At 38.6% G+C, this 16,454-nt stretch overlaps 1 protein-coding gene across 7 annotated transcripts in view; it reads left to right on the top strand.

Moving 5' to 3' along the window:
- The window catches only part of MAPK10 (mitogen-activated protein kinase 10), a 172,840-nt gene that overhangs the window by 109,338 nt on the left and 47,048 nt on the right, over positions 1 to 16,454 (top strand). For 6 of the 7 annotated variants that reach the window (XM_042796703.1, XM_042796705.1, XM_042796707.1 and 3 more), the window contains 5 exons: positions 1,133 to 1,262; positions 3,601 to 3,659; positions 5,227 to 5,365; positions 7,218 to 7,383; positions 10,632 to 10,703. In XM_042796703.1, the coding sequence (XP_042652637.1) occupies positions 1,133 to 1,262; positions 3,601 to 3,659; positions 5,227 to 5,365; positions 7,218 to 7,383; positions 10,632 to 10,703 (566 nt within the window). The remainder of the gene's footprint in view (positions 1 to 1,132; positions 1,263 to 3,600; positions 3,660 to 5,226; positions 5,366 to 7,217; positions 7,384 to 10,631; positions 10,704 to 16,454) is intronic. The other variant, XM_042796704.1, reaches the window with a different exon arrangement.

The raw sequence follows: 16,454 nt of genomic DNA, 5'->3' as shown, positions 1-16,454 counted from the left end.
TCTACGTTTTTGTTGGCTTTGTGACTAAGCTTCTGATGCTTGTATGCTTCCTACTCTGTACTTGATCTGTAAGACTCTGTAAGTGAATGTCAGTGAATGTCTACAATAAGCAAAAATTAATAAGAAAAAATACTACAGGATTTTGAATATTTGCTTTAAAAAGTCATTAGTGGTTTGGTTAATTACCTCTAGGGAAATACATTGTTGCTCTTCATGGAGTAGCAGAAAACTTGTGTCACATCTTTCCTTATTCTTGGTAAAAGGGAAAATCAGGAAGAGGGCCTGAGGACTTTCCATTTGGGAATGTTTCTAAGAATTAGTGTGCTTTGTGAAATAATGTAAAAGTCAAAATTTGTGTAGTCAGGTTTGAACCACCAAAATAAGTGGTTCAAATTTACAGAAGGTGAAGATTATCAGAATAACTGAGGTTGTACAAAATATTTAAAAGTTTAAGGATAATTTTAGGAGCCTGGCTTTAAAAGCCCACTTTGCAAACCAGAGCCTGTATTTCTTTGTGTTCTCAAAATTTTCAACTAAGCATATGTAAACAATTTTTCAGTATCAGAAGGAAATGGTTAAAGAAATTTTGTGAAATGCTTCTGTTTCTAGGTATGTTATTGGAATTGGATTACATGGTCTCTAAGAATGATTAAATAACTTGTTTCCATTAGAAATATCACAAGGAAAATACAAACTACATTCTAGACAAAAGTGGGCAATGGTTCATTGAGCCAGTTGGTGAAGGTGTCCTTAATCATGACAGAAAAAGCAAAAGCCTCTCGCTGTATCACATGCACAGAGAGTTGCTTTATGAAACAACTTTTTGTCTCATCCAGTTTTTATTGTATTTTTATTTGAAGTTACTTAATTTATTTTTTCCCACCCCTTAAAAATAAATGTTAATTTCTTATGGAACTGGAGTTCAGAAGTAGTGGTGCATGCTGTCTTCTGCCAATGTGGTGGTACATGTTTCCTTTTGATGTCTTCTTTTTTCTCACTAGAAACTCTCTTCTTTTGTCCCAGTATTTTTCTAAGTGGAAAGACAGTAGTAGACTTGAGACCCAGGAATTTACCAACAGAAATGCAGGATATCCTTTAAGATGCATAACCCCTGTGTTTGTAATTACTACAGTGCTGCATATGATGCCGTCCTTGACAGAAACGTGGCCATTAAGAAGCTCAGCAGACCATTTCAGAACCAAACTCATGCCAAGCGAGCTTACAGGGAGCTGGTTCTCATGAAGTGTGTGAATCATAAAAATGTAAGTTTTCAGTTGGTACCTGGAGAAGTGGTATATATGTTTGTTTGTTAGAAAATTGTTTTGTTTGGTGCCTTTCTAAAACAGAAGAAAGGAAAAGGAAATTACACTCAAGGGCTACAGTCTTTCTGGTGCTACACACCCACTTGAGATGAGGCTCTTCCATGTGCTTAGTTACAAGCTATGCTGAATGGGGGTGCTGCTAGTAGGGTTAGAGAAGGGGAGAGAGCAGAATATGTTGTTGTTAGCTCCTTTTTCCAGAAATGCATAAGTGGTCGCTGGATTCATCCTTTGGGATGTCACTGGGATTTGTGACTCTCTTGAGTTGGAGTACCCATGCACAAGGATCACTCCTTGTTCTGAACTTCATCTGAAACTTAGTCATACAGATGCATCATATAGATTGTACAAGATGAGGGGTCATCATGGTGAAGGTTGCTGCAGAACTGCCGAAGAAAATTAAGAACCAAAAGCACTTTTCCATTCTCATGTCTTTGTGTGTAAGCTAGTGTTGTGGAGCCAGGGACTCTGAAGCCTCAACACATTGTGCCATTCCTCCTAATCACAGTATTCATATTGAAATAAAGAGCACTAGCAGGTTCTAGATTTTCCTGCCTCTTACACCTATTGCACAACATTTTCTACTTCTTACACCTCTTGTCTAACATTCAGTATCCATAACAAATGAAAATTTGTTAATTTTCATTTAGTTCATTTTCATCATGCAGCAAAAGAGTTATTCCAGGGCTGTATATTAACTGTAACCACCTATCTAGTAGTTAGAACTATCTGCCTGACACTGTATAAGCTTGTTGTTTTGTAACGAGATTTCTGGGATTGCCCCATTGCATTGTCAAGAGTTAATTAAATCCCAAGGATTTAATTTTCCTACAATTTCCCGATTTCTGCTGTGTCTTGGTACGATACCTGTGTGCCCCTTCTTTTTCATTGGGTGTGAATTTTTCAGTTTGCTACTTGTTTATTCTTGCCTCAGATCCTGCAGTGACTATTTCTACTTGTGCAAAGCATAAAAGAGTTTGAAAAGCGTGATGGAAGGTGACATTTGACACTTGTTCTCAGTGATAAATTCACATGGAAAGAAAAAGGACTAACCCTAAAATGGCAAACAGCAATACTTGTCCTGCTGCCCATTTCTGGGCACTGACTTATCCTTACATTTCCACTGTGATGATCAGGACTGTACCTGACTCTTCCCTGTTGACTTGGATGGAAATGACCCTCAGTCAGACCAATGCACGGGGCTTTGAAAATGCAGATATGAGTAAGTAGTAGGGCGAATGATGCATTCTCACTTCATGTTTTTAATGGACTGGAAAAGGCAGAAGGCAGCAGGAGCAGTATTAATTTTAAATATATAATTTTTAAAATGCTGCATAAGAGCTGGTAACAGCATTGGCTGAGTCAGAGTTTTCATCTGTCTGTACAGAGAGGTGCAAAAGAAAAAGAGGATTGTAAAGGCACCTGTGTGGAGGCAAGGATCAGTCAAAATATGTGAAGCAGATAGAAAGAATATTGAAGCGTTTCTGTTAGCCTAGAGAGTTGATGGAGGTGCCGAGGGAGACATTCAGATGTTGTCTTCATGGCGATATCACACTGAAATATCTTCTTCCTCTGCTGTCCACAGGGAAGGAAATCATAGGAAATTCAGATCCCTGAGGTCACGTTTTCCCTCTATGCTGTTTCATGCATTCTTATCAGTGTATTTAGGCAGCCCAGCCCATTTAAAAAAAAGTAAAAAAGGAGTTGCAGTATGCAAGATGTCCTTGCCCAGAATGTGTCTACTGTTTTAAAGTGCATCTACTAAAAAGCAGTACCTCTCATGGCGGAATTTGTGTCAGTGTGTGTGTGTATGTGCCCTGTAAGGAATTGAGGTCATGTCAGAGAGAAGGAAGGTCTTCTGTTAGCTTTTAATAAGATGGTCCTTGATTATTTGTCCCTTCAGATGAGCATTCTTCATATATAAGAAATTTCTGGCTGTAGCACAAGGACTGCTATGTTAGATTGAGCTGAATTTGGTCTTTGAACGTGTAACTTCAAAATTCAGAGGACTGTGTCACTCTCAGCATTTTGGTTTGTCACTGATCATCACTAATCCTTCTCTCAGAAACCATTTCAAGTGCACCTAGGAGAAATCTTAAAGATCTGTGGTATTTTATTTTGAATGTTGCCAACTTTTTTACTGATCCATCAAGTGAGAAGTGTTAGTATAATTTGAGCAATTGAAACAACAGAGTTTGTTCTTTAACACACAGTGCAAAATGTGTTCAACTGCTTACATTTATCACTTCTCTTCATCCTTTTGTCTTACTTTGCTTTTCAGATTATCAGTTTATTAAATGTCTTCACACCACAGAAATCTCTGGAGGAGTTCCAGGATGTGTAAGTAATACAGACAGTAATTAAACTAAAGCTTTAGAGATGTGGGGGACATTATAGTGTACCTTGAATGCAATAACTCAGCAAAATATAAGGGTTATAAGCCCCTCTAAAAAAGATCAAGTGTAGTCTACACTGTGGGTAGACAGATATTCTGCATTCCCATATTGAGAGCACTTTTGATACTTAGGAGGTACCAAATACCAGGTTTCCTAATCGCTGTATTGAGAGCCTGCTGGTGGCTCTTCCTGAGAGGGTTAGTGTGTCTGCATTTGCCTTCACATGCAGATGAAGGGCTTTGAGCAGTTAAAAGGGCCTGCTTTTGTGTTATTAGTTTGCTTGGGAAATGATGGTTGTTATGTGACTCCCTGATATGTCTGAGGTTTTGAAATGTGGCACTTCATTCTGAAATAATTTCCTGCAAAAGAGACTGATGTGAAACATTTCCTCATTTCAGATTTGTTTTGATATAACCTTTGACTGCATAAAATTACTTGTCTGGGGAACTACTGCTAGGTGTAGAGGACAACTAGCATTTCTGCTGAACATTGCCCTGCTGCACAAGCACTACTGTGCATAGTATGAACCTGCCCTGAATGAAATTTTAAATATTCAGTGTTTTATATAGTTGTACTCCTTTTATCTTTCAGTCTTTCCCATATTCTGTATACATTGTATAGAAATTTATTCCCATTCTGTACTCTAATACCAGCAGTGATAACAGACAACAATGACTGAAGTCAGGTGACTACTGTTCTGGTTTTGGTATATGGAATTTCTGTATAATATTGTCACTGCAGACTTGTGCGGAGCAGAGGAGGTAACTAGTCCTAGAGAGAAGACAAGGCATGCAGCTCACGTTGAAATGGAGATCTAATGTTTTCCCCAAAGTTTCAGAGTGCTTTAATGTAATGTTACAGTTATGAATCGGCTGTGCTTGTGAGATGTCTCATAAGAAATGAGCTTGTGTGTTTAACATATTAACTTACTGCTAAAGAGAATTGGGTTGACGTCCTGCTGAGGTTGTCAGTGAAGCTTATTTATCAGAAGCACAAGACCAATTAGTTGTAATGAGAATTGTCTGAAGTCATGAAATCTTAGGAAGATTTTTGGGGACATTTCACATGGGGATGCATATTTTAGCTTCTGAGACATCTCTGCTGCTCTCCAATTCCTGCATGTACCGTGGTAGGCGTTCGTCCTTATGGTCAAAGGTCAAGCAGTTGTGCTTGTGGCTCTTCTGTTTTCTGCACATTTCAGTGTCGTGCTTCCTGTTTGCCCATGTAGGCTACAGTCTCTGTCATGGGGAATGCACAGAGAAAGGTCCAGCAATCCACCAGTTTTGCTGGGATGCTAAAAGAATGGAGTCTCTGCAGTGAGAGGGTGCTGTGAGAAACAAACACCACAATGGTACCATTGTGAGCAGGCCCAGTCTTCAGCTGTGTTACTCCCAGTCATCAGAAATAAAGTGAATTTTGAAGCAAGAAAAGGCATTGTTACTTATTTGAGAGGATGCTGTGGTTTCTCTTCAACACAGACAGTAACCCTCTGACTTTGCTTTTTTATTCAGTTACCTGGTAATGGAGTTAATGGACGCCAATCTGTGCCAGGTCATTCAGATGGAGCTAGACCATGAGCGAATGTCTTATCTACTGTACCAAATGCTCTGTGGCATCAAGCATCTTCACTCTGCGGGAATTATTCACAGGGTAAGGGGCCTTTGGTTTAAAACTTAAAGCAGCAGATGACATCATTGTGAAGATTTTAGAAACCACTTGAGTTTCTTGTGTACTGTGGATTGAAGCCCTCTCTCCCAGTAAAATTTCTATAAACTTAGGAGTCATAGTCCATTCCCTTAGCAAAGTAGCTTCATGCTTGTGTTAGGAATGAGATCATTTGTGAACGTAATCAGACAAAAAGATGTTGCAATCATTAAGTAATAACCAAATAATAAGCACTGGAAATCATCAAAGTGATTATGATCTCTGAAACGTGTAGATAAATGGTATTTCTTCTGAAAATGCAGCTGGCTACATCTACCACACCTGACATTCAGACACCTTAAATTGATGTTGAAGTGTGGTCCAAGTATTGCTTGATGTCGTGGTTTGAGCCTGGTCGGCAGCCAACCACCCCGCAGCCGCTCACCCACCCTCCCCCCCGACCTGGGAACGGGAGGGGTACAGGGAGACTCGCAGGTTGAGATAGAAACAGTTTAATAATGGTAATAAAATGAAAACAATGACAGCAATAGAAAATATAAACGGGCAATGCACAATGCAATTGCTGACCACCCGCTGACCAACACCCAGCCCGTTCCCGGCCAGCGATCCCGAAATACCAAGATCCTGCAATCACAATCCTGGAAGCGAGAGAGAACCCCCCCATACCAGCTGCCCCTCCTCTATACAGTGAGCACGACGTTCCATGCTATGGAATATTTCATTGGCCAACTTGGGTCTGGTGCTCTGGCCGTGCTCCCTCCCTGCTTCTTGTGCACGGGCAGGACACGGGGAGTTGGAGAGTCCTTGAAATCTCAGCAGCAGCTGAAAACATCAGTGTGCTCTCAGCATTCTTCTCATACCAAACCCAATGCTGAATCTAAGACACAGCACTATTCTAGTTATCAAAAAGGAACATTAACTCTATTCCAGCCCAAACCAGGACACTTGGTCAGGATCCGCAGAGGTCAGGGCATATGGAATTGGCATTTGTCATCATTTACATGTGCTAAAGCAAATGAAAAAACTGCTAAGTCTATATTAAACGCAGCCTCTCATTTTGCTTTTCCATGTCAGAGTGCTGTGTCTGGTAGGGATGCAGTACCTGGCTGTGAATGCCAGAGGTAGCACTATGTGTGCCAACAGGAGGGACGGTTCGTGTGACTGAGAGCAGGAAGCAATTCTGAATGGATTGAAAATACCCCAAGTTAACTTCTTTATTGAAATGTGGGTTTGCTAATGTGGATTTCCAGCTGAAAAAAAAAACAAATCCAAAAATGTTTCCCCTCCATTATGAGAGGAAGAAAAGAAGGGCTGATGAAATGGGTTACAAAGTGGACATTGCTTTGCAATATACAAACATCTCTTTTCCTGGCATGTCGTGTGTTTAACAAAGGATGATAGATTTGTCTTCCAGATAGACATCCAGCAAAGGATTGATTGAGTTATTATAAATGAACATTAAGGTATCTCCACACATGCAGTTTGAATGTCTCTATTAGGCTCACAGCATTAAAAAAAAATACATGTACTCAAAATGGTACTCTAATACTAATCTTAGTTTTTTGAACTGCTAAATGCAATGGATTTAACACCAGTAGACTCCTGCTATACAGGTTAAGCCCCACAGTATGCCAAATTAGAACATCTTCCAGAAGAGTTTTCTAGGAGTAGAAGGGTAGCAAGGTTTTGCTGTGTATTTACAAGTATTCCTGATAGTAACTCTAAGTGTCGGAAGACTAAAAGAATATTTGAAGTGTGTCCTAAAATACCAGCCCATATCACAGCTGTGCCTGGCTTTATGAAGGACAGTCATACGTCTTTTCATTATCTTTTGCAGGATTTAAAACCAAGTAATATTGTGGTAAAATCTGACTGCACGTTGAAGATTTTGGATTTTGGACTGGCCAGGACTGCAGGCACTAGCTTCATGATGACTCCATATGTGGTGACACGTTACTACCGAGCACCAGAGGTCATCTTGGGAATGGGCTACAAGGAGAACGGTAGGGCTGCAATTTCATAGCAAGTACAGTGCGACCTGAAGTGTACGGTCTGCCTCTGCAGTTGTAAGGGACACCAGAAGTATCAAAAGAAAACATAATGGGAAATGGCATCTTGAATTTAACAGGCAGGTCATTTAGAGCAGTTTCTCACAGTTGTGTACTGCAGCTACAGAATGTATTTCGGATGCAGTGCTGATGAATTTATCAGTGTGGGATTGACAAGTAATGGGAAAATTTTTCTTCATTATGGTTGAACTATCAAATGCAATTAGCTCTTTCTGATCAGAATGTCTTTGGCCTCTGTGGCTGTGGAACAGTGTGGGAACCACTGGAATTGCTGAATGAGTGATGTGTTCTAATTTTGAGTCTGGGTCTCTGAATTGTTTGAGGGAAGAAGAGGTACGAGCTGGAATAGGGGATTCCAGCCCTTCCAGAATTTCTCCAAATCCAGAGCTAGATCTGAATTTCAGGAATGTTTTCTGTCTTTATGATGGGTTTAACTGAAGTCCCAGGTTTTGCTGACAGGTTTCAAGTGGACAAGATCTAGGTATAAATTTTGCGATCTTTTTTTAACAGAAAGTAGAGTTGGAGAGAAGAGGAAAAAGCTGAAGCTTGAAAACCATTTGTCTAATTTGCATGTAATCTCCTTAGATGTAAATAGGGTTTTGCTCTGAAAGTCTGTGAGGGATCTGGATACCTCTTGGTCCCTGGAAAGGTTGTGAAAAGCAGGTGGGGGGTGCTCACTATAGAGAAGAAGGTAAGGAAGGATTTGCATTTTGCAGGGGACGAAGGGAAAACTTTATAAGTGATTCTCATTTTATAAAAAAACTGAGAATTGCATCTGAGTGCCAGGTAGACCAGGCAGGAAAGGAGGGGATACAACATACAGTGGAGAAAAATCCACTGTGACTCAGATTCTGCTGTCAAAAGCTACCAGTTGTGTGTTTGACAAGGAGACTTTTTGATGACAAATACAGCAAACATCAAAACCAGGACTTTATTAAAAAGTCTCCTACTTAATTTACATTGAAGAAGTTAGCTAACCTGTAGGAGAACTTTTGCTAACAGCCAACTGCATCCTGTAAAGGGCAGTGAAACTGATTTTGGGAGCTTATTCCATGACTTAAGCAAGGATAAAAGCATATTCACACAACCTCTTCCAAAATTAACAAGTCTCTGCATGAATTGTTTGTAATGTTTATGAATTTACAGTACATATTTTAATATAAAACTCCAAAAACCAGAGAATTATTAAGCAGAGTCTAAGCATATAGAATAATTTCTGAAAAATTAATCTTTCATAAAGTATTTTATAATTTATATTTTTGATATTTTTAAGAGCCCTTTGAACTAAGCTCAGTATGCGTTAGATAGATCCTTCGTAAATATCCAGAGTTCCTTCTATTGTGAAATGAATTCTTTTGCCTTTTTTTTTTCCTCTCTAAAGATTTCGTAGATGATTATCATAGTTGTTTGGTTTTTTGTTTTTTTTTTGTTTTTTTTTATTGTCCCTGAAAGGACAGAGAAAGCACTTGGTTTTCACATGATTAAAATCACACCAAGAAAATGTTAGTTACACTTCTGCAATGACGTACACAGCTGGGAAGGTACTAAGATTGCTTGCCACATCCAAAGGTCCTGATCAAATGCCCATTGAAGTTAACATAGAAACTTTCTCTGACTTCCCTGGGCAATGAATCTGGATCAAGACGAAAAATCTCTTCTTACTTGTATAAAAATAAAATAAACAGAGAAAGAAAATAAAATATTTGAAAATGAAGGTCGGCTGTCTGGGGAGCTGGTCTGCCTGGAGGCCCTGATCCAGCTCCCAGGGATGTCAACAAAAAGGGCTGTTCTTTATTTCCCTGCTCTGGCCTATGCTGCCACATTACTGAAGCTCCCCAATTTTTTTTTTTTTTTTTTATTCTTACTATGTACACTGCCTGTATAAGGACTGTTTACTGCTTTCATTTTCTTTCTGCACTTGGTTGGCTAAAGATGCATAATTATCACCAGTTTTCTGCACTTCTCTGGAAGGTCCCAAAACTGTCACGATGAAGAAAACTCTGCCACTGCCTCAGGCATGCTCTTGCTGTCCCGTGCCCCTGATGCCTGTACCCTCCTTTTCCCAAATGGAACATTTCACCTTTATTTTGTTTTACCAAGAAATGAGTTGTTTGTTTCTTTCTTTGTTTTGTTTTGAATTGCTTTTGAAGGACAAAAAGGGGGAACAAAAAGAAGAGGAACTGGTTGTGTGGGTCAAACATGACCACAAAATGAGGATTCAAAGCTGAGAAACAATGTAGTCTTTTAAAGCATTTGAAAGCAGTTTTTCCCCTTTCACATGGAATATGGGTCTTTTCTTTCTGTGCATGCTGTGTCACTACCTATCTAGCCTTGTTTTCTTGTAAGAGTTAAAGGGAAAACAAAAAAAAACCACAACAAACCCACCCAAGTCAAGCAGATAACTATGCATATTGGATCTAAAAGCTGAAGGCATGATCAGGAAGATAAAAAATGCTCTTAGTCTTGATAGTACTTGTCCTGCAAAACATTTGTTTTAACATTTATTTTGAGTACCTATGCAGTAAAACGCAGAGTCCACACAGGTCAAACTCTCCAGTTCTTTCCAGTTGCTATGTAGGTGCAGAAAGATACATATGGATAGGTACTTAGAGATAGGACATAGGTACAGATCCTGAAGCAGGAGTTTTAAATAACCCTTAAGGGTGGTATTTATCCATATGGCCTTTACTTGTGTGAGCAGTTCCATTTGGAACCTCTTGTATGATGCTGCAGAGAGACTCAGTCCTGCAAGACAAAGCCTAAAAACTGCCTGGCTGCAAGTAGGATTTATTCCAGATGTTCATTGTCTGGGTTTGGGGTTTTTTGGCTTTTGTATTTTTCTTAAAAAAAAAAAGAAAAAAGTTGTGTTTTCAGCATAAACTCAGTGTATACCACCAGTCTGTGCACTTGATCTTTACTTGCTAGCTGTGGGCCTTTTCCCAAAAATATTGATTTTAAACTTTTACCACCATTGTTACTAACTACCACTGAGCTGGCTGACACAGGTTTTACTTACTTATTTTAACCTTTGGTGAGACATGAAAAAAACAACAACAAAACTGCAAAACAAACTGTACTGTTCTGATCAACCTGCTCTTTTTCCCCTCCTTTAGGAGTGAAATGTCGTAGTTAACTTTGCTTTTTTTTCCTCCTTCTTCACTTCCCTGTCTCTGCTGTTCTAGTGGATATATGGTCTGTGGGATGCATTATGGGAGAAATGGTTCGCCACAAAATCCTCTTTCCAGGAAGGGACTGTATCCTTGTGCCATTTGCTGCAGCTTCACCTATTATTTGTTCCTCTCCTCCACCCCATCCCTTTTACCATATAATGACTATGCCAGGACTGTAAAGAAAAAAGCAAAAAGTTGAATCCCAGAGGTATGAGTAAATGAAAATAGTGCACTACTAATATGAACAAAATTGAAAATGAAAAACAGATGCACAGAATTATTTCAAATAAGTTACTTTATTTTAAAACCTGTAATAATTCCATTTTATGTAGACTTTATGTCATACTAATAAGCAATATAGAAAACGGGCATTATGATTGCAAATTGGATAGCTCTACTTACTATTCTTCAAAGGAAAAATAAGAAAAAAATAAAAGAATCCTAACTTGGCCCATCTGGTTCCTGTAAATCTGTTTTTCTGCTTTTATGTTTTGGAAATAGTGACTTCATAACATTTGTGGTGACATCATAATCTTTTGCTTGCTAATGCATCATGGATTTGGATTCATTTCAATGCTGTATGGGCTCAGAGTTGAGTCAATACAACATTCTTTTTTCTTTAAAACAAAATGAAGAATTTGACTCACCCAGTTTAAGGCAACCGTTTAGCCGCTGTGGTTTCCAAATTGGTCTGAACTCAGATTCTACTGATTTAAAAATGGACTTTCCTTTACTTGCATGAGGTCTGTGTCATTAATTAAACTGTATTTCCCTCTTGTTCTTCTTGTCTTGGGTGATATTATTTTTGCCACTTCCAAGGTGGTGAAAGCAATATTAGAAAATGAAAACAAAAAAGGAGGTGTCTACTTAGCCCTTGGTTTATCACAGGCTAAGACAGGCAATCTGCCCGCAGTGGCTGGAAAATGTCTGTATTTTGCCCATCAGAATAAAATGCAGCAACATAACATGTTTTCCACTCCCAGAAACAAAAAGGCATATTATTTTCAGCAGGTTGGCAGAAAGACACCATAAAAATCTGGCATCAGCAGACACTGGCAGTTGGTGTGGAGAAAACCCAGCTTTTACAGACCTGTAGTCATGGAAGTAATTAGGTTTTTTGCTGACTCTTGAGTGATTCCTGTAGTGTTTATCAGAGTCAGGTCCTGCCTGTCCTATTTTCACAGAGCTCTGCCTGGTAGCCAGGTGAAGATGCAGTTATACTTTATTAACAGGTAGATGGGAAAACTGCAGCTACCTCCTGTTTGCTGAGGAGGAAACAGCAACCTTGTACTGGCTTCCAGTCTTATATGAATATGTACTGGAAAGTTATCGGATGCAGAACATGACAATGAAGTAAGAATAGTGGTTTTTATTATTAGTGGACAGCTTTGAGATGTCACTCCTTAGGGGCTGAGCTTTTCCTGCAACATGTGGAGCAGGTTGCACACCCACCTTCTGCTGTCATCTGAACGTGCAGAGCAGCTCCCAGCAATTATGAGACCTGTAATTCTGTGTGACAGTTATGCCGTGTTTCGCTGGTAACACCACCTCAGAAACACCATCATAGCTCTCCCTCCAAATACTGTGCTCTTTTCCTCTTTTTTTTTTTTTTGTTTTGTTTTTTAATGCATAGAGAAAGAAACAGAAAAAACAAAGAAAATAGTCTATAATATACTTGAAGTTCAGATGTAAATACTGAGGATATTTCCATTTAATCTATTTGGAGCAAAGTCTGATTGAGTTTTTAGTTGATAAGCAACTAAAATGCAGGAAAAAAAGCTATTTCAGTATAAAAAGGTAGCATCATGGTTAGTGGGTTGCTCTCATTTTTCAACAGCAAATGATATTTAAGTGTCATGTTCTTCTGCCCCTTTCTAGAAAAAAAATAAAAGCTATATAATTTAAACATAGCTTTTAAAAAAGTCATTCAAACACAAGAATTACTTTTTTTCTGTCTGGCTGTGACAACAATCCCTTATGACACTGTCTTTTTCAGGGAGAGCAACAGAACAGTTTTAAAATACCTTTTAACATTTCAGTATCAGTTAAAAATAACAACTGAATTTTTGAACAAATGCAGAAAATATTGCGTAAATCATAGGATAGTCCTACTTTTTAAATCATTGGAAATCCCATACCCTGAAATGCATTGTATGTGGGCCAGGTCACAGCTGCTACCATATTTTAGTGGTGGGTTTATTCAGGTGAATTAGAAGCTTAGGAAAAATTAAAAAAAAAAAAAAAAAAAAAAAAACACAAAAAGGAGGAAAAGAAAAATAAATTGAATCTGTAAATTCATTTCCAAGTCAATACTAATTTGTTAACCAGTTTGACCCCACAAATAAGAGTTTTCAGTGTTAGGAAGACTGGTCCGTGTATGGGCCCGTATGATTTCCCCTCTCTCCATGGCTGTCGATGAGCAGATCTCGTTTGCCTTCTAGATACAGGAAGAGCTGGGGAAGCATTTATGCAGCTGCAGGCAAACTTCACAGAACGATATTACAATAAAGCTTCCCCTGGGCTCCTTAAGACCTTATAGCAGTAGGTTTTCTAGCTGAAAGAGGCAAGTCTGTACAGAAACTAAAAATTTCAGTTATTTTTAATTATTTAGAAGAATGTGTATTGTGTGCACTTGCTATCAATATAAGGAGCTTACTTGTTTCTAGTCTGGAGTAAGAACATTCATGTATGTCACAGTATACATCTAAGAAATTTCACAGCTGCAGCCAAGCTTTATGGAAAGAAAATTTTTTTAAAGTTAATCTTAACTAAATCATTGCACTGACTTTAGATCAAATTTGATTTTTAAAGTCTTCATGGAAATTAAAACATGGAGAAGATTAATTTCAGATCTTCTCATCTACATAAATAAGAAACTCTAAGTTACTACAAGAAAGCTCTGGAATCTGTAAAGACTACAGGTACCAGCACATGATAACTGTTCAGGTTAGTATAAATCTACACATTTTCAAAAATAGTGTATATTTCTTAACTTTATTAAAAACCTCTCTGAACACATGTTCAGTTAACTGCTATTTTCATTAGTAAAAAGCCAAACAGTACTTGAAAATGATTGCTTTGTGAATACTGCTGAGGTACTTAATCTAATTGACCTAGTAGGACACGTGAGATACAGCAGGGCTAGAGGGTTGGTTCATTCAAGTGCTGTCAGTTTGCGATGATCCATCTGGTTTTCAGAAAAATAAGAACACCCTGCAGTCTCTTGGAGAGTACCAAGTAGAAATTGCATAGCAGATACTGTTGTTCCTTATTACTCACCTAAAGCAGACATTTCCAAATACTGTCTGGGCGACTTCTTTGTCAGAAGCTAGACCCTCATGAGAAGAAATCCACCTTCTGATCGATTTTTAGATGGATTTCCAGACCAAAATATTCCTGACAAGTTCTGGTCAGCTTTTGTAGTCCACTTGTGAGCTCCTTGCTCACTGTTTCTTTGATGCTTATTCCACTCCTGTTTCAGTTAAATCAGGGTGTGAGCAACTAAAAACTGCTCAAATTCTTGGATGCCATAGGAAGAATGTTGGAAAAGTCCAGGACTTTCCCCAAAGCTGTGTTTGGCTCTAGCTAATAACATCTTCAAAATCTCATAAGATTTCAATTTAAGGATTGGAAATGTATTTCTGTGTTTTTTTGTTGTTTTTTGTTTTTTTTTTTTTTTTTAAGAGAAGGGAAAAGAAGGGAAAAATAAAATATTGTGAATGCTTTCAAGTGAGAGAGATTTGTTAAGATCTGAACTGCTGGGGTCACAGTGATGTCCCACAGGCACATATGGTTTAGTGGGGAAATAAAGCAATCGAAGAGCATTTCTTTTCAGTTCTGGGGAGGCATGTAAAGGGTGGTGCTCTAGCAAGTTCATGTGTGAGTCCATCAGCAGATCAAAAGAGAAACAGTGATTTAATTATAAAAATATATTGTGATAACAGTCAAGTATCTCAGGTTTGCCTAGGCCTAGAATGGTGGTGGTGAATATGGAAAACAGAGTTCCTACTGAAACACCTTAGCGTTTAGGACAGTCAAAAGAGAAAATACTATTAAGATAGCAAGAGATAAAAAAAAGTCCAAACTTAGACGATGTAGGTATGAACATTCAGAATGGATTATGAACAGAAGTCAGCATTACCAGATGAATTTGATGTTTTCTGTGGCCAGATTTTAAAAAAATTCTTTTTCCACCCGCTGTCTTTGAGAGTAGTGGGATTAAGAGATGCTCTCTGACATCTGACAGAGTATTTTATTATATTTTCCCAGAAATTTCTATGGAAAAAAATTGCTTGCCTTAGGTAAAAAACTTAAAATCAAGAAAGCCTTTTAGAAAAGATGTTGCCTTTCCACCACTTATTAGCAGAATTCATCTTTGCATTCGAAATATGATCTGCATTTATTAGTGGGTATAATCCTAATGTTTTGTGTGCAGGTTTTTTTTTTTTAAACTTCAGTATAATAAAACATCTGCACTTTAGGTTTGTGCAGTCTGTTGTTTTTTCTGTTCCTTGTAGTATTTTCTTAAGGCTTGTTTTGTCTTTTAAAAATGCAAAACCAAAACCAAAACCAACAATTAGCATCAGGATTATTTAAAAGAAACTATTAAGAATGGCTGGCCTGGCTCTCCAGGTTGGATCAGCTGGTTACTGCTTAAGTGTCTGTTACCTGCAATGGCGTTGATGGCAAAGTTTGGATTTTGTTCAGCTGGGTGATTCCTCTCTGGGTATATGGTATTTACTTTTGGACTCAGGGTGTTTCTGAGAATATAGTGAGTGTTTGAATTATAGTGAGAAGAGAAGATCCTGAAAACCACAATCCGAGAAGCAAGAGCCCCAGCTCCCCAGCCAACCCTCATTTATATACTGAGCATGACATTATGCAATATGGAATATTTCAGTGGCAAATTTGTCCTATTTTATTGCATAGAAATAATAGAAAAACCTGTAAAGACAAGGTACAGTGTCCAGTACAGACTGCTGTGTATTTCTTCCTGAAAATTCAAGTCAGGGGCCTAGAAGTGGCTCTTCAGAGCAGGCCTCTGCAGATCTGCAGGAGCATTCAACAACAGAGATGTAGGTAAAGGGCGGTCCTACCCAGCAAGGTGTCTTTCCATTTTAGGAGGATTTGGAGAAAGAAACTCACTGTGTTGTGACAGGCATGCTCAGTTGCCTTGAAATTTTACTAGAGTTTGCACCTCAGCCATTGGGAAACAGCCCTGTGTGATAAATATTTTGTCCTACAGTTACACAAATAAAATCCTGTATAATGATTTACTTCATAAATTTGCCTATCATAGTCTTCCCAAGTCAGTTTTGAGAACATGATAATCTCTTTTCAGCTTGCAGAGGAGTCATTTCTGCATCACTAAAACATGAGCTATTACAAATGGGCATGTTTGGCATTCTCATTAATGCCCTGGGCAGAGAGAGAAAAGTGTGAACTAGCCCATGAGGTTGGGAAAGATAACAAAGCTCATTCAGCTTTGCCTGCATCTCTGATCTCCAGGGTTTCCTGTGGTATGCATTTCATGAATTCTGATTTGAATATCATGATTTTCACTGAGTGAAAACCAGAGCTTAATGAGTGCAGGTCTGAAGAGCCACCTCAGCAGGAGTTTTAGCAAGGGCAATTGCACGTTTTCCTCATGGGCTGCCTTTCTTTGTGTTTTGTCAAGTCCCAGAGAACCTGTAGTTTGGCAGAAGGAGAATGCAGGGCCATCATGAAGGAATGAGGAAGGAAACAAGATATGGTGTCTTCAGTATCAGAGTGACACCCATGTTTTTTCTAGTTCATCCAACATGGCAGGATCAGCCTTCTGCAGAAGCAGGAAAG

The sequence above is a fragment of the Tyto alba genome, unplaced genomic scaffold (genome assembly GCF_018691265.1).
Source record: "Tyto alba isolate M040663 unplaced genomic scaffold, T.alba_DEE_v4.0 Super-Scaffold_23, whole genome shotgun sequence".
In the NCBI taxonomy this organism is placed as follows: domain Eukaryota; kingdom Metazoa; phylum Chordata; class Aves; order Strigiformes; family Tytonidae; genus Tyto; species Tyto alba.
This window is presented reverse-complemented; position numbering and strand designations above follow the sequence as displayed.